Genomic DNA, 24970 nt, shown 5'->3' with positions numbered 1-24970 from the left:
AGGCAGGTGGATTTCTGAGTTCGAGGCCAGCCTGGTCTACAGAGTGAGTTCCAGGACAGCCAGAGCTACACAGAGAAACCCTGTCTCGAAAAACCAAGAAAAATAAATAAATAAAAAAGTGGTGAACACTCAGGACGAACGCCAGGCATTCAGGCTAGTCTCAGGCAAGTGCCCTGCAAGGCTGCTGATTGCCAGTCTTGAACTTCAGACAAGGAGACAGGGCCCTGCCACACAGCTGGTCTCCCCCGCACCTAGTCCCGTCAGCACTAACATCCATCAGGCAATCTAAGCAGCCGCCCTCTGCCGACTGTGTCCTGACCAGCTCTCCTTGATGGTCTGATCAGGGTTTTGGGGGACAAGGACAGGTCAGTCACTCAGGCAAGCTGTTCCTAATTGCTCATGGTGGGCTCCGTTTACAGACTCTGAGGACTCGGCAGGATCGCCAAGCACTTGGCACCATCCCAACTTTCCACGGTGCCCTCTCTCCAAGGTCCCAATTCTTAACTCACATCCTTTCTCCCTGGGAGCCAGCCCTGCTGTTACCCCTCTTGCCTAACTCTGTAAACCAAGCAATGAAAGCACAGAGCCATGGGAGCAGCGCCATGATTCATACTCTGGCACAGCGTCAGATGGGCTCTAAACGCTCACCTGGGCCACTGTGGCTGCTCTCCCGACCTTGAAACTCTCAGGACTATGTGAAGTGGAAGGGGATCCAAGTATGAAAAGCCCTAATGCCTTCTAATGCCTCTCCTCTCCATCTAGCTCATACCAAACCGAGAATCTGCCTCTTAGAAGGGCCGCCGTTACTGCTTCTGCTTCCCTGGGGGAACTGAGGTCAGCGTCTATCTGTTGTGCTCACCTGCCTCAGGGAACTCCTACTGCCATTACTTTGACCTTAGCCTTCAGAGCTGACACTGACCTAGAAGTCAGCTCCTCCCATCACAGAAGTCAGCTCCTCCCACCTCAGAGTCAGCTCCTCCCATCACAGAAGTCAGCTCCTCCCACCTCAGAGTCAGCTCCTCCCACCTCAGGAGTCAGCTCCTCCCATCTCAGAAGTCAGCTCCTCCCAGGGGAGGTGCCCTGACCTGCTCTACTGTAGTTTCTCTGTTACACGTGGCTATGGTGCCTCAGCAAGATCTGCCCCAAGACCCAATTTGGACTTAAAACTTTCTAAAAAAAAAAAAAAAGTTATGTAATACCATGGGCCAGTGTTCCCACCTTTCCTTTAACATCTTAAAAAAAAAAAAAAAAAAAGGTGATTTAATGATCCAAGATAAAGATAAGATGGCTGCTTGGAGGTATAAAAGGATTTAAGGACAAACCTAAAAGCTGAACGTGGTAACCTACTTTTAATCCCAGTAATATGAAGGCAGAGTTACGCTAGTCTTTGTGAATTCAAATTAGCCTGGTCTGCAGAGCAAGTTCTAGTACAGCCAGGGCTACACAGAGGGATTCTGTCTCAGAAAAGTGAAACAAAAACAAAACAAGAAACAAAGAAAATCAAATCTAAGATTAATCACCAGGACTTGGAAGGCAAGGCACACACCCACCCACTGGGCTCTTGATCCAACCTTAGTCCTAGGCAATTACAACTGTCACAGAGAGTTCTCTTTGCTGCTGCCGGGGTAGGTAGGGCTTTGCTGGCTGGCCTGGAGCCCTCCACGTCAGCCAGCCTGACTTCAGATTCAGAGATCCACCTGCCTCTGCTTCCCGAGTGCTGGGATTAAAACCCACCTTAAACAAGCTACATCTGAACAAGACAGGTGCTGGATTGTGACCAGACAGACAGACCCAGTGACTCAGTGTAGACAGGAACCAGTTCAGATGACTGCAAGCATCGGGTCCTAAGCATTAGGCTTAGAATCCCCAAAGAAGACTCAGCGGGCAACATGCCTTTACACGGCACGCAAAGACCATCCCCTGAAGGGGTCTGAGGCTGTTTTGTGGCACCGCTGTTGCAGGTCTACTCTGCCAGGAGGACAGAATGTTCCAAGCTCAGAGAGAACCAACCAGGTTCCATCCGGAAACACACTGTTCCCAGGAAAGCTTTGGGAACAAAGGGACAAGTTAGAGGGGCTAAAGGTAAGCAAAGAAGGGGCACGAAGAGGCAAAGAGGGCATCAGAGGAAAGAGCTGGAGCCAAAGGCAGAGGCGGAGGCTCACAGATAGAAAGACAACCAGACCACAACAGGCTATCTCTGAGACAGCTCTCCCACCCCCTAGGACCACTGCATAGCCCTTGCCTGAACATCTGCTTCTGGGCTCCTGTGGTGCCCTGCAGATAGGGACAACTCTTAGCTCCAGACAACCCTTCTCTAGTCCCCCCACCCCCATCCTCTGACCCCAGCCCACTCACCCCAGCAATATACAGGGTTGCCCCAGAAAGGCCCTCCTAGTCTCCGCAGCTCCCCAGGCCTCATACGCTGGCTCCTCCCCACCACCTGCCTTCCCTCCCAGACCTCCCCTAACCCCGCTTCCACCCTGTGTTCTTTTATTAAGGAGGAGGAGTAAGAGGAGTCTTGAGGACTGGGAAGAAAGAAGAGGTGGCAGGCAGGCAGGAACATTCTCTCCAATCCCCTGCTTTCTGAGCCCTCTGCACTAGAAGACCAGGTCTCAGCCCTCCCAGGGTGGAGCCATTCTCTGTAGCTGTTGGCTCACACACCTCCTGTGGGGCATCCTTGAGACAGCCTCTCAGAAGGCCAGGCACCAGGCATTTCCCTCCTAGGGTGCTGGAGCCTTGTTCTGCCAGCTGAATTTTACACGTTAGCTCTGAGACACTGAGCCATATGTATTAGGGCAGGACAAACCTTCCTCAGTCTCCATAGTAGACATTTTAGCTGTGCAACTTCCGTGTTCCTCCAGGAGCCCTGAAGCCATGTGTGCAGATCCACACAGAAACCGATGTGTTCGTGTTTATTGCCAGATTGTCCGTTATTGCTCCAAGTAGACACAAGATGCCAACAGGCTGAGGAAGACTTCCTCCGCACAGTGGAGGACTATCAGCTGTGGTCAACGAGCTGATGGCGGGAGACCAAGATCCTCTTCTCAGGGGCCGGTCCACTTAGGATTTTGTGTTGGGATTTTTGCTTGTTTTTTCTGTTTGTTTGTTTGGTTGGTTGGTTATTTGTTTTGTTTGTTTTCAGAGACAAGTTCTCACTCTATAGCCCAGGCTGGACTCAAACTTGTTATGATCCCCCTGTCTCCGCCTCTTTTTTTTTTTTTTCGAGACAGGGTTTCTCTGTGTAGCCCTGGCTGTCCTGGAACTCACTTTGTAGACCAGGCTGGCCTCAAACTCAGAAATCCNCCTGCCTCTGCCTCCCGAGTGCTGGGATTAAAGGCATGCGCCACCACGCCTGGCTTTACCTCTTGATTGATTAAAGTTTTGTGTCACTTTGCCAGGCCCCCTTGGGGTGTTTCTAATGATGTCTGAGAGAAATTTCATCCCCTCACACAACCCATCTGTCTGAAGGGTGGAGTTTAAGCAGTGTGATTATTTGTCCAAAGTCACAGTGTTCAGGAACATAGTCCACTTGTACACACAATGACTTGGACTAATGTCATAAACAACAGGAGGAGGAGGGAACAAACCCAGACACAAGGCTGTTGCATTGCGTGTGTGGCATTCAACAACAAAGGAAACGAGGTGGTGACAGGCTTACGGGGGAGGACACGGGTTGATGGTAAGGAGGAGGCCTGAACTATTTTATATGTCCCAATCGTGATTGTGGTAATCACATGGTGTATGAATTAATGAAATCAATTTAGCTGAACCTTTGGAGAACTTGGCTATAGTCTCTCTGGATTGCGTGTGCTGATTTCTCCCGGGGAAGACCTGAGAAGAGGGATCAGGACCAGAGTTACACTTTAAAGGACAGGCAAGGACAAGCAGACACCATATCAGTGTGTGCTGGGGGGGGGGGGTGTTGATAACGATGTGTTTCCTACCTATAAGACAAAGAGGATGGGGACCACTCCCCTGCAGCGTAATGGAGCAAAACAAAACAAAAACCTAAACCAACCGAACAGAAGAACCCAAAACACACAAATTTTGTTGTGTTGTATACAAATCTCCAGGACTCTGGTTGTTGCAAGTAGCCCTGTAGGCAGGAACACATTTTTGTGCTTGTTGGCAGCTGCCTAATGAGAGGATGAGGAAAGGGAATCCGGTGATTGGCAGCTGGAGGTGGCGGCAAGTGGAAAATCTTCACGGACAGACTCTGTCAGAAGAGTACATTGCTTTGTACTGTATCTTACCACAAATGTCAAAATTATATAAACTGCATGGTGGGTGCTAGGGTGGTAGAGAAAACTGCCTTCTGTTGTCAGAATACAAGTAAGGGACGGTGCACTGCCTCTTCCTGGCCCTTCCTGGCCCCTTCCTGGCCTTTCCTGGCCTTTCCTGGCCAGTACTCCACAGGGGAGCATTATCGAAACAGGAAAATTGTGTCATTCCCAGACACTGTTAAACTTATTTTTTGAGCACCTTAGTCTGCTTGAAAAATAGGTTCTGTCCCGAAGATTATCCACTTATTGCTTGCCTATGGGGGCGCTCTTCCCAGCCCCTCCCCCAAATGGGTCTGGTTGGGGGCGGGGCACCCTGCAGTCATCTGCCCCAGGGCCCTGCAACTCTAGGGTGGAGCCTCTTTGGAGGTGCCCAAGTAGAGCCTGAACCACATTTCCTAGGTCTGGGCTGCGTGCACACAGCCAGGTACAACACGCGGAGAAGGACTTTGTGGTAAGTAGGGGACCCGAGGGAACCGGGGAGGTGGGGCTTCTGTCGGAGGCTGCTCCAGGATTCAGTAGTAGAAACATTCCTGTTAGCCCAGTCTGGGCAGCTGTATAGCAAGGCTGGAGGGGGGCTGTGGGTGGGGACTGCTTGCTAGCTAGATGGGACCTTTGGATACGGATCCCACTACGCTTTGGGGCCGAGACAAGCAGCTCCCAAGTTCCCGAGGATGTTCATGATCCGTCACAACCACACATCTGCATACAGATGGCCAAGAACTGGTGGCTAGGGCAGAAGTCTGCAAGCGACCAGCCATACTCTCAAGGCCAGACAGATGCCACTGTCCCTCCAAGGCCAGAGCGCAGAGATCTATAGCCTCTGATGGGATTGGGACCTTCCTTGGGCCAGATGACCGACAAGTCTGTCGAAGGTTCTAAGATGGTCCTGCAGTGATGCCTGAGAGCAATACCCGTAGCCACCGGGTGTAGACCTATCTCTACACTTAAATGATGGAATGGCAGGGTGGCCTGTATCTACTGGAAAGAGCTTGGGCCCTGGGTAACAGCCTCCCTCACCTCCAGCCCCGTTTCGCACAGCACCAGCATGAACGAGCTCATGAACACCACTGAAATCTTCGACGGCGTCCGCTTCCCAGGATTCATGCACACCCCAGAGTCCCTGAAAGCGGCTTGCTCTTTCCAGTTCCAAGACACAGACATACTCTTGGTAACATTCCCCAAGTCAGGTGAGAGACAGGCTGGGACGAGGAGCCTGGATAACCCAATACCAGGGCTCACTTCCACCCACAGTGCCGCTGCCGTTCCCTTCTCGGCACTGTAGACACCTGGGCCCTCTCTGTCACCCGTGACTCTGGTATGAGCTGTAGGGCTGGCTGCCTCTCTGGCTTGAGTACAAAGCCCCTCACTAGCCTCCTTGGCTGGTTGTTCCTTTTTCTAATAGCCTCAGAAGCTCGGGGTATCCTGGGTACCAGCAACCGCCCCCCCATACCTTGGTCAGGTTCCCACAAACTTCTTGTAATCTCTCTGCACTTGCTTGAACGTGTTTCTGAGGCCATGGGAGGAATGCTGGGGGTAATATGGGGTGTGTGCTGAGAACCCGGCTTTATTCTTAGGCGTGTGGCCCTTGGGGGGGGACAAAGCTTTTCCTTACCTTGAATCGTGTTGAGGTGCGTGGTATACATCACCCCAGTGAAGTATGTTTATGCGGGGGATGGGGACTCCCTAATCCCATAAGACCACCTGGTCTACTCTCCTCCAGTGTGCTCAGGGCAGCAGCATAGTTCTGCAGACCCTGCATGGACCATCCTCCCCATCCTGAATCCATAAGGATAGGCATGTAGTAGGCCATCCTCCCCATCCTGAATCCGTAAGGATAGGCACGTAGTAGGCCATCCCCCCCCCCCCGTCCTGAATCCGTAAGGATAGGCACGTAGTGGATTGTTTGCTTTTGTCTCCTGGACGTAGCCCAGCTAGGGCACAATGCCCATGGAGAGCAAGAGCTGTCTCATGTGACTTGGCCACCAGGGCCACCTGGACTGTAGTGACCTAGGTAAGACAGCAGTTCAGCAGATAGGGCCAAGCAACCTCCTATACTCCGCATTCCTGACGAGTCTTCCCCTTACACCAGACCCCCTTCCCCTCCACCCCGCATAGTTGTCCCACGTCCCTGCCCCGCCCCATTCCTGCTCCTTGGATCAGATCCCTCCATTCACATCTTAACATATACCCAGGGGTCTGGTCTGTGGGCTGGGCTTTCCACCAGAAGGAATGCAGTGGGTGGGCTGGGATCTGTCAGACTGTGCCTCCAGCATCAGTGTATCTTAAAGGATAGGGCAGCAGAGCTATGGGATCCTGGATCCAGGCTGTCACTGTCCCTGAATGTGGGCAGGGGTGGGGACAGATCATCCCACCGTAAGTTCATGAGCCCATCCTTGCAGAGCAGGCAGGTTCTGGCCTGTAGCGGGAAGATACACTGCTGAATCTTTTTTTAATCACTCGTCCGGAACCGGGCCCAGGCGGGATGGGAGGAAAGGTCCACGCCTATTCTGAAGAACCTTTTCTGGTTTGCTTTTTCTTAGACTGGTTCTGTCTGGAAGCCAGAGAAGTTAAGGGAGGCCCGTGACCTCCCATTCTCACTGAGCTCCCTAGGATTTGATGTCTTGAAGGTGACCCCAGGAAAGTGTGGTTGCTTGAGGGGAGTAGACACCAGAACAACTCCCAGAGTGCTCTCCTCTCTGGCCAGGGCCAAAACTCCTTTTCAGATGTCTGAGGTAGAGAAATGGGTTGTGGCACAGCCCGGTGGAGTGTTTGCTTTGTGTAGGTGAGGAACTGGGTTACATTCTAAGCAGAGACGGCCAGATAGCCTTTCTGGAATGACCATCGCTAAGGCTTGAATGTTCTGGAACGTTCCATTAGAAAGCGATAGTGAGATGAATGTGGTGTCTCACTCCTTTAATCCTAGAAGTCTGGAGGCAGGGGCAGGCAGATCTCTATGAGTTCAAGGCTAGCCTGGTCTATAGAACTAGTTCCAGTGCAGTCAGAGCTCAAAAAACAAACTAACGAACCAGAAAGTGGTACTTATTAGATGCCATGGTTTCCCCTCAGGGAGCTCACAACAGGGACTGCAGACATGCACAGGAAGCCACCAGGAGCTGGGTGACAGGCCCATGCCGAATGCTCCTCTTTCTTCCCTGACCAGTATCCTCACAGCTCATTGGCTATCCCTCCTGGGAAGGCTTCTGCAGATCTCACTCTGCCCTCTTTCTGCCTCATCTTGCTCCTCTGCCTTGCCTGGTGGGGTCACTGTAGCATCACACACACCAAGGAGGCTCCAGACCACTCATCCAGTGAGTGTCCATCTCAGACCAGGGCCCTCCAGCACTCTGCAGGAAGAGCGGCGATAGGCTAAGGACACCCAACCAAGCTGGAAGCTGGCATGTAGGAGTCGGGTGTTCTCGGGTCACCTCTTCCACAACGGAACCTCTCTTCCTCTCTGTCCTGCCCTGATATTCCTCCATCTGATACCTTCCTGGCGGATGTAGGGCTGCCCTTGCCTCCTGTCTACCCCTGCCTGCCATCCCCTGAACAGCAGCCCCAGCATGCTCAAAATTTAATCCCCATGGTATGCGAGCTCATGGGGCAGAGGGGATTTAGCAGTCATGATGAGACTAAGGACCTTTGATGGAGATCATCATGGATCAAGGAATCCAGTGTCATCACAGGGTCCCTAGAGAACGGTGCGTAAGGCTCAGACATCACAGGAGTGATGATGACAGGAGCGGGGACAGATGGGAGATGTGGCGGTGCTGCAGTGATGCTTTCGTCCCTGGATGAGATCGCCCCTGGATGAGATGGTTTGGAAGTAGTATGGTAGCCCCAAGAAGCTGGGAAGGGAAAGGTCGCGAGGAAACGGCATCTTCCGCAATACTACCCCCACTAGCGCATTGACACCCGAGCTACAGGATGAGGCACGTTGTTGAAGGCCAATGGTTTGGTGACTCTGTGACATTTATTTATTTGTGTGATTGTGTGCACGCGTGTGTGTGTGTGTGTGTGTGTGTGTGTGTGTGTGTGCTTCATGCTCAGAAGCCAACAGCTACCTTACTAAATGACACGTTGAGACAACCAAATGAAATTAGCCTGGAAGAATTTCCAGATGTGATTTATATAACTTTCTCCCCCTAATACATATTAGAAAGAATATCATAGGCAAAAAAAAAAAAGAAAGAAAAGAAAAAAAAGTGACAAGGACCAAGTCATCCCAGTAAAATGCCGTAAATGTTTCTATCACTTCCACTCGGCACTCGGGCACACGCGGTGGCACAATACGTGATGTACAGAGGTCAGGCGACAACTTCCAAGAGTCAGTTTTCTCTCTCTACCATGTAGTTCTCAGGGAGTTTTATCAGGCTTGGTGACAAACCTCTTTACCCATTGAACCATCTCACCCTTCTAACTGCTGTACGGGAGGGGACAGTGGCAGTGATGGTGTCCAGGAAGATGCTTCACCACTGCTTCCATGTCCAGGACCACATCTTGGTCACACCACACCTAGGTGCCTGCCACTCATGGTCTGGTGTAAACGGAGGCCTGAGTAGGCTGCCGTGTGGACATCCAACTGCTGAGGACCAGGTCTTGCTTTAGCAGAGCACAGGGGATGCGGGTGTCTCTCCTCCCCCCCCTCTCAGAAAACCTGCTTTTGCATCTACTCCTGTAGAAGCTGTGTGCCCTTCCCAAGCTCCCAGAGGCTGATGGGAGCTGCAGAATGGAGCAACACCTAGCCCTCAGGAACCTTGTACCTTCCTGCTCCAGTGGGCACAGAGCCAGCCTAAGCCTACCTTCTTAAATGCAATGGATGACTAAAGTGTGTCCATAAGGCAGGGAGGTGGAAAGCCTGGTGTTCCCTAGAAGCCACTCCTCCCCAGGGTCCGTGTGATCACAGAACTCTCACTGGCGCCTTGTATATCCACATCTCCTATCTCCTTGGTAGCGTCAAGTCTTTTTTTTTTTTTTTTTCAAGACAGGGTTTCTCTGTGTAGCCCTGGCTGTCCTGGAACTCACTCTGTAGACCAGGCTGGCCTCGAACTCAGAAATCCCACTTCTGCTTCCCAAGTGCTGGAATTAAAGGCGTGTGCCACCACTGCCCTGACAGGGTTAAGTCTTACACACAGTGCTTTCCCCTTGTTTGTGATCTTAGTTACCCAAACTCAGTGTGAAAATATTAAAGGGAAAGTTCTAGAAATCACTAACTCCTGTCTTAAATTGTGTGAGGAAAATCTCTCACCGTCCGCTTCCCCCAACCTGGGACGTGACTTCTCCACACGCTCCATGCTGCGTCTTTAACAGCCACCACTGACCTCTTAACAAAGTTCCCAGTTATCAAATCCAGGCATAGAACCCAGTGCTCCAGTTCATGCAGCCCTCAAGCCTCAAGGCACCTGAGCGGCCCAACCCAGACAGAGAAGCCAGAAAGCGCTTCCCTCCCTGAAAAGGTACAAATTTTCAACTTAATAAGGAAAAGACAGAATTGTCTCAGGTTGCCAAGGTCTGTGGGGAAAAGCAATCTGTGACAGTATGAAGACGAGGGAAGAAATCCAAGCTAGTTTTGCTGTTACCCTGAGGGAGGTTGGTCGCCGAGCAACATGGAAAAGGTAGTGGAGCTTTAGGTCCTGGGCTTGGCCTTGAGTATCCTGTGGGGAGGGTAGCAGGGTGGCCTGTGCCCCCTCAAACTGTGCCTGCCCCAGCTCCACTGCCCCCAGGACAAAGGAAGAGAGTGGCCCTTGTGGTGATGGGAAACAAACGACAATCTCCAGCCTGGGGCCAGGTGAGACACAAAAAGAGAAAAGGCACTAGGTTATAGATGGAAGATATGACAGATGGCAGCATGCTGTCATTGATCTTGGTGTGTGCTCTACTTATTTATTTACAGGATTTTTAAAATTTGTTTTGTTTTGTTTTGTTTTGAGACAGAGTCTCTCTTTGTAGCCATGGCTGACCTGCAACTCACTGTATAGACCAGTTTGACCTAGAACTCAAAAGAGATCCAGCTACCTCTGATAGGACTAAAGGCATATATGCCACATTGCCCCAGCCTATTGTATTTGCATAATACAGTTTACAGAAGAAAAAAGTAAGACTGGGAGAATGTGTTCCCACAACCTGTTACAAAGCATTGTTACATTTGCCACAAGTAATTGTTAAGCCACCCGGAGACATCACTACTGTAGCCTTACGGCTAGACTTTGTAATGAAAATGTGTCTTGTGGGGACACAGAAACTGTTTTTTTCTCTTTATTTTTGGAAAGAGGGTCTCACTATGAAGCCCTGGCTGGCCTAGAATTTACTTTGTAGACCAGACAAGTCTTGAACTCATAGAGATCCACCTGCTTCTACACCCCCCCAAGGGATTAAAAGTATGCTCCACTAACCCTGGCAGTAGGAACTTTCTTTCTTTCTTTCTTTCTTTCTTTCTTTCTTTCTTTCTTTCTTTCTTTCTTTCTTTCTTTCTTTCTTAATTNATTATATGTAAGTACACTGTAGCTGTCTTCAGACACTCCAGAAGAGGGAGTCAGATCTCTTTAAGGATGGTTGTGAGCCACCATGTGGCTGCTGGGATTTGAACTCAGGACCTTTGGAAGAGTAGTCGAGTACTCTTACCCGCTGAGCCATCTCACCAGCCCCCCAGTAGGAACTTTCTAATTCACCCCCTCCACACTGACAGCTAGCACTCGGTGAGTGTGTGTCCCATTTCCCACTCTCTCTGGAAAATCTCTCCCATAGTCAAGGCAAAGAGAGTTTCCGCTGGCTCACAGTTCTGGAGATCCCAGTCCATGACCTAGGAGCACCATGGCTTTGGTCTCACGGCACATCAGGGTAGAGAGGACTTGGCAGAGCAAATTCACTATGACTGAGAAGTGAAAGGGATTAGGGTCTAGTGACAGAGCACGCATACACTGTACACAAAACCCTTGGGTCCATCCCAGATACAAAGAAGAAGAGAAGAGAAACACACCAGGGATACAGGAAATTGGAAGATTGATTCCTAGCACGGCCAAGACCCAGCCAGGGTTTGAAGCCCGGAAACAAACAAGAAGCAGGCAAGGCAGGCAGCACGCATCTGTAATCCCAGCACTCAGACGCTCAGGTGGTGGAGGCAGGAGGATCAGAAGTTTAACATGAGACCCTGCTCAGAAGAAGGAAGAGAGGCTGGGGTGCTATTACCTCAGAAAACACTTTCCTGTAGTCCAAAGACCTCCCACCAGTCCCCATCTCTTCAGTCTTCAGAGACATTCTGGATTCAAGCTAGCGTGCTGGCTGGCAAGTGTGGTCAGACCTAGTCCTGCTTGCCTCTGAGCTTGGGGGAGGTCACTAAGATTTTGTGTTGTACTTAGGAACAGTCACTGTATGGACCTTACAAAGGAATCTGCCACCAAGTGTGGTGGTGCACTTGGATCTTATGAGTTTGAGGCCGGCCTGGTCTGTAAATTCTAGAACAGCTACATGGTGAGACCCTATCTCAATGAAACAAAACAACGGAAATTAAAGAATTCGTCCGTTGTTTGCAATTTTCACACTTGGTTTTGTCCTGTGTGGTGTGAAATAAGATCGCGTGCTGTGTTTTGCCCACTGGCTACTCTGTTGACACAGAGGGGTTGTCCTGCACCACACTCCTGACCACACTCGAGTCTACCACCCGGCCGCCCGCGGGAGTCATGGCTTGTTCCCCACTGGGCTCCGCTTGCGTTTCTTTTCTGTATCATTTCTGCACCGGCTTGCCTAAGTCTGTAGAACCCCAGGGTATTTTTATTGGAATTGAGTTTGACTTACAGATTAACATGGGAGAGCTGCTCTGTTTATTTTGTTAAGACATCCTGTCTAAGGACAGAGGCTTCTCCATCTGCCCAGCCCACCCCCCCATCCCCTCGGAGGCGGGAACACTCTTCCCACTTAGCCTTCTCGCACTCCTTCCTGTTGGTCTCTCTCACTGGTGTAGTAGGGGAAGGAGCTTTATCTCCACTGTTGTGCCTCAGAGTTGCTCTGGGGCCCATGAGGACAACTAATACTCTTCCTATTTGTTGTCGCTTTTTAAATTTAATTTTTTCCCGGTTTTTCGAGACAGGATTTCTCTGTATAGTCCTGGCTGTCCTAGAACTCACTCTGTAGACCAGGCTGGCCTCGAACTCAGAAATCCGCTTGCCTCTGCCTCCCTAGTGCTGGGATTAAAGGCGTGCGCCACCACTGCCCCGCTTGTTGTTGTTTTTTAATTTTAAAAAATTTGATTTATGATTTTTTTTAATGTATGTGGGTACTTTGCCTGCATGTTTGTCTTCATGATAAATGCCTGGAGCCTGTGGAGGCCAGAAGAGGTTGTCACACCCCCTGGAACTGGGGTTACAGACGGTTGTGAGCTGCCACGTGGGGAATTGAACCCACATCCTCTGGAAGAGCAACCAGTACTCTTAACCACTGGGCCAAGTCTCCAGTTCCAAAACTTGTGATTTTCTTCCAAAGCTTTTTACTTTTCTCTTTCTTTTTTTAAAGATTTATTCATTTATTATATGTAAGTACACTGTAGCTGTCTTCAGACACTCCAGAAGAGGGAGTCAGATCTTGTTACGGATGGTTGTGAGCCGCCATGTGGTTGCTGGGATTTGAACTCAGGACCTTCGGAAGAACAGTCGAGTACTCTTACCCGCTGAGCCATCTCACCAGCCCTACTTTTCTCTTTCTTTTTATTTTCCTTTACTTCCCCTGTGATGCACAGACTAAAACCTAGGGCTCCATGGTGCGAGACAAGTGACCTTCCGCTGAGCCCATCCCCAAAGCAAAACACACTTTTTAGTAACATCCTGGGGCTGAAGACAGAAATTAACCCTAAGAACCAGGGTTCTACAAGAACAAATACCAAAAAAAAACCCCATAGGTGGGAATGCAGGGAAGGGATTTTAGGTGCGTTGCCACAAGCAGGCAGTTCCGTGGTAAAGGCGTAGGAGGAAAGGAGGAAGTGGCTAAGATTTGGCTCAGCGGTAGAGTTCAGGCTTAATTATACACATTGCTGAGTTCTGCCTGTAGGACCCCAAGGAAGAGGGGAGGAGAGAAAACAGAAGTCAGGGTGTTGTAGACAAAGTCCAAGCTCTCTAGAAAACCCCTAAATTTAAGTTATCTCGTAGTGGCTGTGATGTGGGACTAGGAAACCCCTAAGTTCTCATGTACAGAACATTAGCAGAAATAAGGGAGATAAAAGCCGCACGGAAGGCCAGGTGTGACAATTGCCCAAGCCTTTAATCCCAGCACTCAGGAGGCAGAGGCAGGGGGAATTCTGTAGGTTCAATGCCAGCCTGATCTACATAGTGAGAACCAGGACAGCCAGGGCTGTGGAGAGAGACCCCGTGTCAACAAACAAACATATCGATTAAGGTCTCAACCGGAAGTAAGGAACACGGGAAAGAGTGGGAGATCACTCAGCGGGACCAGGTTTGGGTTCTGTGGTCTGCGCATGCACCTGGCTGGCTTCCAAATCCTCGCAAGGATTAAGGGATGCACACAGTAAATCTGTTACTCTGGGGGAAAAAGAAAAGCCGGGAATGTCTTAGACAGAAGTAGCCACACCCCAACACCTGCCCCGCCCCCGTCCTGCAGGTACCACCTGGATGCAACAGGTTCTGAGTCTTATCTTCTGTGAGGGTCACTTGTGGCCTATTCACCACCTCCCCAACTGGGCCCGCATGCCCTGGATAGAGCAAACTTCCTTCAGCAGCCTCCTTTCCAAGCAGAACACTTCCTGGCCTCGTCTCCTCACCTCCCACCTGAATGCCAAAGGGCTGTCCCCCGCTCTGATGAAGTCCAAGGCCAAGGTAAGGAACAGGAGCCTTCACGTTCCTAAGCATCTCACGAGTGCCGAGATGGAGTCAGGCTCTGGGGGGTCCAAAGGCTTTACCTCCGACTCCTGGGGTGACGGGCATGGAGTACGTGTAGGTGGGTAAAAATCACAGCAGTAGCAGCAGCAGCGGTGGGCTGGAGGGGAGGCAGGGTCTACGTAGCAGGGAGTTTGCCCCGGCCAGCAGTGCCGCCAGACCAGGAGGAGGAGGAGGAGGGCGCATGCAGCTTCACTCATTGTCCAGGTGTAGTGAATGTCAGTGGTTGGCCCTGGGGAAGAGAGCTCCCTTCCTAACTTGGTGGGAAGGCCCTAGAGAAACTCAAGTGTGCCTTGGAGACACAGGTCTACACCAGACTTCCCGGCAGTAGATTCTGGTGGAACCTTGATAGGCAGGGCTCACTCACCCTGAGGGGTGATAGTGCCCACAAGCTGCCTAGAACCTGAGGAAATGAGGAACAGTGCCACCCCCCCCCCAATAAAAATGTAAACTGTACCCTAACTTGTGAAGAATTCATATAGGAAAAAAATCTTCAATATAGGGAATGTAGCAAATCCCTTCACAGGAAAACTGTCTTAGAACTTACCAGAAATTTCATATAGGAAATAAAACATACAAATGTATAGAATCAGATAAATCTTTTACCCAGAAAGGCTGTCTTAGAATCATGAGAGACTTCATTCAAGAAAGAAACTTTACAAATCTTTTACCAGGACAAACTGTCTTCGACCTTGACAGAGATAACAGGAGAGAATCTTTACAAATTTGGTGAATATACAAATCCTTAACTATTGGCACACCTCTTAGAATATCCTTCATGAGCTTCCACACTAGAGAATAATTATGAACATAAGAAACTTGTGAAAACCTTGAGTAATGTTCAAATCTTAGAAAATACCAAGAGTTTATGCTGAGGGGAAAAATCTGAAAATGTGACAATGCAGGAAATTTTTTATTCAACCTTTTTACTTGTTAAACTTAATACTTTGTTTGACTTTTAGTCAGTCAGCTTTGCTCAAACTTTATTAAACTTGTTCATCCTCAAATAATTCACAATGAGGACAAAATGGAGAAGCCAGAAGACTATGTTATCGTCTGATAGTTTTCTGCAGACTGAAATGACCCATTCCGAAGGGATTGTGCTTAAGACAGCACATACATACCTCAAAATAGCTTCAAGAAATCCCTGAAAGTGACAGCATTGCCTGCTTAAGTCAAATGATGAAACCCAGAAAAAAATATACCTTGTAAAAGAGGATTTGACAAAGTGTCACCAAAATAGGATGCATTACTAAATGAATTATTACACATTAATTTTTCCATCTGAGAGGTATAAATAGAATGTAAATACTGTATTCAGAAATGTGTAATTATATGCTAAACTGTTAATGTTACCCCTTACGGTGTAAAATACCTATACTATGTATGCTGTGAGAATATAAGGCTATACTACATTTATAGATGGAAAATGCAGTATACATTAGGACAAAATTAAAAACCATATCTTAAACAAACAAAAAGTAAACTGTGATAATAAATAAATCAAAACACGCCCCATGGGCCACCCATTCACCAGCCATACCGGACTCCACCCACGGCCACTCAGGGATCAGGTGTGGTCCATGCCTGGTGCCCACCTCACCACTGCTGTGGTGGGGGCTGCAGGCCAACATTGCACAACTCGTCCCACTTCTAGACTGGAGCTGGGGTCCCGGGCTCAATTACTTTAAGTAAGAGCAGCGGGGGACATCCTGAAGCTCGGAGCTCTGAGATTCAGGACTCTGCCCACCAGGTGGTGTACATGGCCCGGAACCCCAAGGACGTTCTGGTTTCCTTCTTCCACTTCCACCAAATAGCCGGCTTCCTGCCCAACCCCAGCTCCTTTGAGGACTTTCTGGATGAGTTTCTCGAGGGCACAGGTGGGTCTCAGGGACTGAGGTGGCTCTCAGAGTCCCCCCCTGGTCCCCCGGCTGGTGGGCATCCTTGCATCCTTGTTCCAGTGGCTCTGAGGTCACCCTGCTCCTCCTGGAGCCCAGCCACACATGACTGGGGCTGCTGAACCTTCTCTGTTTCCTCCTGGTTCAGGCTTTTTCGGCTCCTGGTTTGACCACGTGAAGGGGTGGCTGAGCCTGCAGAAGGACCTAACTTTGCTTTTTGTCACATATGAGGAGCTGCACCAGGTGGGCACCCCTTCCACATATCCCGCAGGCCACCGCCTTCAGTCAAAGCCCTGGCATGGAGCGTCCCCAGCTCTTCCAGAATATTCCTTGAAGCTTGTTTTCCTAAGTCAGGACTGCCAGCGATATTGGTGCTCTCAGAACTCCTAGCCGCCCCTGGTTCAGACATACTCTCCAGCTGCAGCTTTCCAAAAGTAACAGCCATTGTGAGGCTTGTTGGTAGGAGTTTCAAGCAATTATTTTATTTTATTTTATGTGCATCACTGTTTGTCTTCATGTATGTCTGGACTATGCGTGTGCCCAAGGAGGTCAGAAGAGGGCACTGGATCTCCTGGAATGGGAACTATAGATAGTTGTAGCCACCATGTGGGTGCTGGGAATCAAACCCAGGTCCTCTGCAAGAGCAATGAGTGTTCTTAACTTCAGAGTCATCTTTCCAGCCTGAGTTTCAAGGATTTGTTTTTACATTTATTTTATTTGTGTGTGTGTGCGTGCGTGTGCGTGTGTGTGTGTGTGTGTGTGTGTGTGTGTGTGTATCTTCCAGTGTCAGTGGGGGCCAGAAGAAGGCGTTGGATCCCCTGAAGCAGGCATTATGGGGAGCTCCCCGCTCCTTCATGTGGGTGCTGGGATTTGAACCTGCGATCCTATAGAACAAGGACTCCCAACTACTCGGCCATCTCTTCAGCCCCCAAGGAATTTCTTAACGTACACTTACAATTTTAATATTGTGGGGTTAAGGAAATAGCTAAGTTAGTAAAGTGTTCCTAGCATGTGTACAAGGCCCTGCATTTGATTCCCCAGAATCCATGTAAAAAAGCCAGGTTTGGTAAAATATGCAGGAGAGGCAGAGACAGGCAGATCCCTGTAGCTCACCTGGCTGGCCAGCCTAGTCTGTTTGGTGAGTTGAAGGCCTGGGATAGACCTTTCTTCAACAAAAGAAAATGGGCTTCTCTAAGAAATGGCACCTGAGATTTTCCTCTGGTCTCTACACGCGCACACACACACACACAGAGAGAGAGAGAGAGAGAGAGAGAGAGAGAGAGAGAGAGAGAGAGAGAGAGAGACTCAAATACATAGGCATACTGAGAAACAAGAATTTAGGGAGCCATGAGATTGCTCAGTGGATAAAGACATTTGTTGGCTTGGTTTGATCCCTGGAACCCATACAGTGGAGACAGAAAACCGACCCCTCTCTCTCTTCTCCCCCTGTGCCTTAAGCTATGTAAACATTCGGCTACTGGTGTTATTTTTGTATTTATTCATCAGTGTGATCTTTGATTCATGTCTGACTGCGTTTGGAGACACAGATGAGCTCCTCCGAGCAGCTCTGCATGGATTCAGGCCCTTCATTTGCTCCTCCTTCCAGCCCCTACACTTTCTAACGGAACAGACAGGCCTCGCCATTGCTTGCTCAGCCCACCCTGGCATAGCCAGCAAACTGCATGCGCGATGCTGGAGAACCTGGCGTTCTCTGAGCTGTTCCAATATTATGTGTAAACAGCAAGATTCTAACTCAGAATAACAAGATGAGATCTACTTCTTCACAGTATGTTTTAAATTCCACCCACAAGGCTGACCTTTCCTCTGCCTGCAGCTTTGGCTCCAGCTGCTGATGCTGTGTGTGCTTAGGGATTTGGGGGAATCCAAGATCTGTTGGGCCTCAGAAACTGTACACATTTGCCCCCAGCAGACAGCATCAGTTTGGCCTCAAGACATTAAAAGAAGGGAAACAAAGACGATCATGAATAGCTTCACATCAGCCGGGGTCTAGGCCTCCCCAACAAAATGAGTCTTGGTACAAAAATTAAAGCTCAATTTTCAAAGCTGCTTTTTTTTTTTTTTTAAATCGAATTCTTTAAAGATGTGACACCCTCTGAGTGTCAAATACAACATGATCCAAACACAGAGATATATTAATACTTGAGGTTTTATTTAAGATTTTTTTTTACCCTGTTTCTGGTCCTTGGTGGTGTTGGCCTGATACTAGTCAGGTTACAGACAGCTCTGAGCTGCTGTGTGGCTGCTAGGAATGGAACCTGTTCCCTCTTGCAAGAGCAAGTGCTCTGAACTGCTGAGCCGTCTCTCCTGCACCCCACCCATGCATTCTTCATGACAATGAAATATTCTGTGGTATAGACATAGCCCAAAGAAATTCCCTTTGTGGTTGATTTTATACTGTTTCCACCTACTTCCTATAACAGATAATACTGAACTGAGTATGTTAACACTTGGAGTTACTTGTGCTATTACTATATACTGGGGGCATGTGTTGAGGCATCTCTCTATGTGGCTCTGGCTGTCCTAGAACTCACTCTGTAGACCACTCTGGCCTCAAACTCACAGAGATCTGCCTGAGTCTGCCTCCTGAGCGCTGGGATTGCCCGGCTGATTATTTTTATTTTTACATATGTGTATATTTGTGTGTCTATATTGATATTTATGGGTTGGGTCCCACGGAGCTACAGTTACCGGTGCTGAAAACTGACCTTGGAAAGGCAGCAAGAGCATTATGTACGCTAAATCATTACATTGTTTCTCTCGTCCCTTCTTGTCCTGTGTTAATGTCTTCAACATGTATCCATTCCTCTGGGGCCAGGAACCCCGCAGAACCATCCGCAAGTTAAGTGAATTCCTGGGGCGCCCCCTGGGGCCCAAAGAGGAGGCTATCATCCTGGAACACAGTAGTTTCTCCTTCATGAGTCAGAACAACATGGTCAACTACAGCCTGCTGCCCAAGGAGATCATGGACCAGAGCAAGGGCAAGTTCCTCAGGAAAGGTAGGTCTCCCTCCCAGCCTCCATTCAAATACCCACGGCCCATCCTGGGACCAGTCTACCCTTATCTTTTGCAGGTATGTTGTTTTGGTTTTGGGTTTGGTTTTGGTTTTGGTTTTGGTTTTGAGAAAGGTCTCTATGCAGTCCTGGCTGTCTTGGAACTCAGTCTGTAGACCAGGCTGGCCTCAAACTCACAGAGATCTTTATGCTTCTGCCTCCCGAGTGCTGGGATTAAAGGTGTTGGCCCCTACTCCTGGTACCCTCATCCTTTTGCATCTGATTACAGCCCCCAGCCTAGCCAGTCTACTTACTTCCTGGACTTCCTCATTCCTCCACAGTATCAGTATGATGCTGAGGACACCCCCAGCCCCTGTGCCATTCTCTTCTGCTGCTGCCTTCACAGGGGTCCCCTTTTGGCCCCAGCATACAACCGTGTCTCAGACCACTCCTCCCAGAGCCACCCAAATTTCTGAATATCTCTCAGAAAGTGCCTCAGTCTCCATCTCTGCCAACTCATCTGAAAGAAACTGACTTTCACCATCATTACAGGTAACGTGTACAGGCACAGCCGGAGCCCAGCCCTGCCCACCCAGTTCTGAAGAATAGATAGTAGAAAAGATCTCTATCTGCCTGTGTACCTATGGGGTGCTTGGATGCAGAAAAGAGAGGGGCCTGTGGATCCTCATGGCAGCTAAGAGCATGCCTTGCTGTTGCCCCTGATAAATCCCCTCAGTGCACAGGGACCTCTGTCCTGTGTATAAACTGGGCCTTGCCTTTCTCGAAAGTTTCTCAAAACATGTTTGTTTCAACATTTCCAACAAGAGAAATCCCCAGGGCAGGTCTTTGGGGTACATGAAACCAGACACTGCCCCCCCCAGCCCCTAGCCAACTGTGTCAACAGCAAGATTTTAGCTTGGTCCAGGATGGGGCAGCCATGGGTGTACATGACCACACCCCTTGGCTGTCATCTAAAGTACACAGACAGGGGGAGTTCTCCCACAGCCCTGGAGGTCAGAGCACCCCTGGGCCTCCCTCCTCCCTGCCTCTTTTACTCCTGCGGTGCCTGTGTTCACGGGCTCTGGCTCTGTCCTGACTCGGGTCTCGCTGCTGTGAGGAGGCACCATGGCCACAGGTACTCAGGCAGATGGAACCTTTCTACCAGCCTTTCTTCAGAACTGGGTGGGCGGGGCTGGGCTCAGGCCGTGCCTGTCCGTTGTTGCCTCTAACAGTGGGAGAGGTCAGTTTTCTTTTGGAAGAGTTGGCAACGATGGAGTTTGGGACACTTTTGGAGAGGTATTCTTATGAAGCAAAACATTTAATTGGGGTTGGCTTACAGTTTCAGAGGGTTTATTCAGTCCATCGTCATCATGGTGGGAAGCATGGAGGCGTACGGGTAGACATTATGCTGGAGCAGCTAAGGGTTCTGCATCCTGATTTGCAGGCAGCAGGAGGAGACGCTGTGCCACACCAGGCATAGCTTGAGCATAGAAGACTTCAAGGCCCACCCCCACCGTGACACACTTCCTACTCCAACAAGGCCACACCTCCTAAGAGTGCTACGCCCAACTGGCTAAGCATCACACACATGAGTCTATGGGGGCCATTCCTATTCAAACGACCCCAGGCTCTACTCCTATAACTGTGAGGGTACTGGTCACTAGATTAGACCTCTCTCTCTCTTCTTAACCTATTTCTAAATTAAGTCATGTTCCCAGGTACCAGATGGGAGGTTCGCATGCCTCCTACAGGATGTGATTCAGAATGTGGTGATGGAGAAGCAGCTGTGAGTCTCTCAGGAGTTAGCTGTGGTGTGTCCTTGCCATCTTCTCTCCCTGCCTGACTCACACCGTCTGCCCTTACTCTAGGTGTTGTGGGGAACTGGAGGGAATACTTTACACCTGAGATGAATGAGAAGTTCAACGCTGTCTACCAGTCCAAGATGGGTGACTCTGGCCTTTGCCTCCCCTGGACCATGGACTGACCCTTCTGACCCATCTAGCGTATTCACATGGGCCCACCATGCTACGACCCTGGTCTAGCCTGTCCTTCCACTGTGCTATGCCCCTGGTCTAGCCTGTCCTCCTACTGTGCTATGCCCCTGGTCTAGCCTATCCTCCTACTGTGCTATGCTCCTGGTCTAGCCTGTCCTCCTACTGTGCTATGCCCCTGGTCTAGCCTATCCTCCTACTGTTCTATGCCCCTGGTCTAGCCTGTCCTCCTACTGTGCTATGCCCCTGGTCTAGCCTGTCCTCCTACTGTGCTATGCCCCTGGTCTAGCCTATCCTACTGTTCTATGCCCCTGGTCTAGCCTGTCCTCCTACTGTGCTATGCCCCTGGTTTAGCAATAAAAGCTCAGATCCATGTTGTACAGACTCTGTCCCAGCCTCAGCTTGGACCTGTGTACTATACCCTTTACCCTGAAACTTAAGGGAAAAAGGGGACACAGATCCCCCAGGACCCTCCTTTTTTTTTTCTCTAAAGCTTGGCCCTTTACTAGGCTGCAGTCCCAAAACTTTCTTTAGAACCTCCAGATGAGACTCCCTAGACCTTATACCCCCAGGATCATTCTTCCAGAGGGCAAAGATAAAGAATGTAGAAAAGCAGGAGCAGCCTGTGGGGTTCCCAAGGAATCTGGACCAGAGAAGCCAAAACAAGCGTTAGGAACAAACACCAACACACCCAAGTAATGGGAAAGGTCTCTGCCCAGAGTACGTGGGCTCCTCCCAAGATGGCTGCCACCACAGCCACATGTGCACAGCAGCAAGCTTCTGCTCTGAGAAGAAGGGTTGGCAGCCCTGGGCATAGCGAGGCCCAAGTGGAGCCGGAAAGGCCCTTCTCATCCTCTCTATCCCTGTGCGCTGCCCATCTGCCTGAGTTCCATGGAATACTCTAATGGCAATATGACAAAAATCTGGCCCTGGCTTAGAGCCAAGGAGTGACTTGATCCAAGGAGCTGGCTCCAGAACTGGTTGATTCAGAGCTCCGTCCTGTTTTCATTTATAGCAGCTGTCTGCTCACACACTGCGATGAGAACAACCCTCTCTAGACCCTTGGGCCTTGGCTCAGCTTTTGGAAAGGGCCCCTGGTTTTTTGGTTTTTGTTTTTTTGTTTTGTTTTGTTTTTTCAGGACAGGACACGCTGACTGTGTCACACCAGACATAGCTTGAACATAGGAGCCCACCCCCCACAGTGACACATCCCTTCAACAAGGCCACACCTACTCCAACCAGGCCAGGAGAATCCATGAGGCCACAGGAGAATGCAGACTCTTCCGGGTCTGAGTGCTGATCCGGAAGCTCCACCCACTTTGCCTGTCCCAGTGTAGAACATGAAGGTATCCAGATGCCAGGAACATTCACCCTGAGCATTGTGGCACAGGTATCCACTGCTCAGCCCCAGCCGTGGTCCACAAGGAGGGAGTACTGGGTATGAGGCAGGCAGCTAGAGTACTGTGACTGTGAGCTGTCGCCCTCGGAATCTTGGTGTCAAAAGCTAAGCCCGTCGGGCCGTGGTGGCACACACCTTTAATCCCAGCAGAGGCAGGTGGATTTCTGAGTTCGAGCCCGCCTGGTCTACAGAGTGAGTTCCAGGACAGCCAGGGCTACACAGAGAAACCCTGTCTCAAAAAAAATTTAAAAAAAAAAAAAAAAAAAAATACTGACTGCTCTTCCAGAGGTCCTAAGTTCAACTCCCAGCAACCATATGGTGGGACACAACCATCTGTAATAGATAGCATCTGATGCCTTCTGGGGTGTCTGAAGACAGCTACAGTATATATATATATATATATATATATATATATATATATATATGTATGTATGTGTGTGTATATACACATATGTATATACGCATACAGTATACACACACACACACACACATATATATATATGTAATATTAAAAAAAAAAAAAAAAAAGCTAAGCCCAGCTTGCCTGCCTCAGACTAGGGGCCCTCAAGAGAACTGGGGAGGAGGATGCCCTGGAAAAGAAAGGTAGAACCGACCCTGCCAGAGGCAAGGAAGCAACAAGCTCTGTTTCGCTGTTTCTTGGGTGAAAATTTAGATGCAGATCCTCATCAGGCTTAGCAGTCCAGACAAGAGGCCGGGATGACTCCACGCCAGGACCCAGGGGTGGGAGGAGCCCAGGGATGGAGGCGTCAAGCACACAGGACGTCAGGCACACAGGACGTCAAGCACACAGGACTGGGGTTGCCTGCTGAGGGGAGGAGGGTGACTTGCAGCACTGGACACTGAAGCCAGGAATTCACACAGGCTTAGCCAGGATTCCACAACTTCTGGGTGTGGTGACACGTGCCTTTAATCCCAGCACCAGGAAGCAGAGGCAAGTGAATCTTTATGAGTTTGAAGCCAGTCTAGTCTGCATAGTGAATTCCAGGACAGCCAGGGTGATGTAGAGAGACCCTGTCTCAGAGAGAGAGAGAGAAGAATATAACTACATGAGAGCTCTCCAAGGAGGGTCTGTCTGCTGTGGGGTTGCTCTTAGGAACCCAAGTCCCTGTACTGAAAGGACAATTGAATGGCCACAGCCAGGGGCACCGTCCCCAGACTTCATTATAGATGCCGTTTATAATGGTTGTAAACACAGCAGCAGCCTCCTTGACTTTGGACCTTCGGCGTGTCCCAGAGTGGGAGTTCCTACGACAACAGGTGACTTTTCCAAAGACCCCATGAGCTGGGAATGTAACCCAGTCTCTGAGATGCTTGCCCCGAATATGATATCAACCATTCATAAAACCTAACACAATGAATGGTTCATGCCTGGAATCCAAACACTCGAGAGGAAGGGATGGGAGAATCAGAAGCCACAGGTCATCGTTAGCTACATAGTAAGTGGTCCATATAAGACTCTGACTCAAACAGCCTGATGTGGTGAAGCACACCTGTAACCCTAGTAGCACTTGGGAGACAGGGGCCGATGGATCTCTGGGAGTTCAAGGTCAGCTTGGTCTACATAGAGAGTTCCAAGTCGCCCAGCGCTACTTGGTGAGACCCTGTCTCAAAAAAAGAAAAACCCAGGAGTCCCCAGTGGCCTAAAAGCACTGCGCCTCAACAGCAGAGAAAGAATTGGAAGTCAAGCCCTGGCACTTGCCACATGCCCAGAAGGGCTGAGAAAAAGACACAAAAGGTGGCAAGTGTTCTGCATGGGGCCTGCCTCCTGACAAACTGTGTTCACCCTGGGGCCAGCGGGCCAGCCTTCTAAAACTGAGTATAGGGACATCCAGAGCAGCCCCCTAGTTAGAGAAGGATGCACAGCCAGAGGCAATGGAGGGAGAACCTCCTGCCATGGGGTGAGAGATACGTGTGCTGGACGCTACAGGCCAGTGAGAAGAGGGCCAGGTACCAAGATTCCAGGCACATAAGGTCCAAAGCCCAGCAAAACAATAGGTGACCTTGTGGCCATTTGGGGAAGTAGTAGCACCAGTGTGCTCCCAGGAGGTGCTCCCAGGAGGTGCTCCCAGGAGGTGCTCAGACCACAAAGAGGCACAGGCTACAATAACTAATAATCCAGGACGGGCCCAGGGATTTTTTTTAGATGAGTCCAGCAAGGATTGAGGATGGAGACAAGCCAGTAAGCAGGCTCTCTTGGTAACGTAGACTGGAACTGGGAATGGAATGGAGTCTTAAAGGACATACTGACCCTCTCTCTGCTAGACTCTCCTTTAGGGCCAGGAGCCTGGACTACGCAATGCAGTCTGGGAAAAAAGAGAAACTATGTGAGCCAGAAGGAGTGTGCTCTGTGTGTGTGTCTGTGTGTGTGTCTGTGTCTGTGTGTCTATGTCTGTGTGTCTATGTTTCTGTCTCTCTGTATATCTGTATCTCTCTGACTCTGTCTCTCTCTCTGTCTCTCTGTCTCTCTCTCCTTCTCTCTCTTTCCCTCCTCT

General features: G+C 49.8%; 1 protein-coding gene across 3 annotated transcripts in view; it reads left to right on the top strand.

Moving 5' to 3' along the window:
- The window catches only part of LOC110337725 (sulfotransferase family cytosolic 2B member 1-like), a 33996-nt gene extending 12563 nt beyond the window's left edge, over positions 1-21433 (top strand). Inside the window, exons 1-8 of one of the 3 annotated variants that reach the window (XM_029532741.1) lie at positions 3570-3679; positions 4683-4734; positions 5307-5470; positions 13884-14098; positions 15912-16038; positions 16205-16299; positions 18893-19073; positions 20936-21433. In XM_029532741.1, the coding sequence (XP_029388601.1) occupies positions 5329-5470; positions 13884-14098; positions 15912-16038; positions 16205-16299; positions 18893-19073; positions 20936-21051 (876 nt within the window). In that variant the 5' untranslated portion in view covers positions 3570-3679; positions 4683-4734; positions 5307-5328 and the 3' untranslated portion in view covers positions 21052-21433. Of the gene's footprint in view, positions 1-3569; positions 3680-4682; positions 4735-5306; positions 5471-13883; positions 14099-15911; positions 16039-16204; positions 16300-18892; positions 19074-20935 lie in introns of those variants that run through there. The other 2 variants (XM_021220786.2, XM_029532740.1) reach the window with 2 other exon arrangements.
- The last annotated feature ends 3537 nt before the right edge of the window (positions 21434-24970 follow it).

This window comes from Mus pahari, chromosome 20 (genome assembly GCF_900095145.1).
Source record: "Mus pahari chromosome 20, PAHARI_EIJ_v1.1, whole genome shotgun sequence".
NCBI lineage: Eukaryota > Metazoa > Chordata > Mammalia > Rodentia > Muridae > Mus > Mus pahari.
The sequence above is the reverse complement of the archived record's forward strand: the minus strand, read 5'-3'. Positions and strand labels throughout refer to the sequence as shown.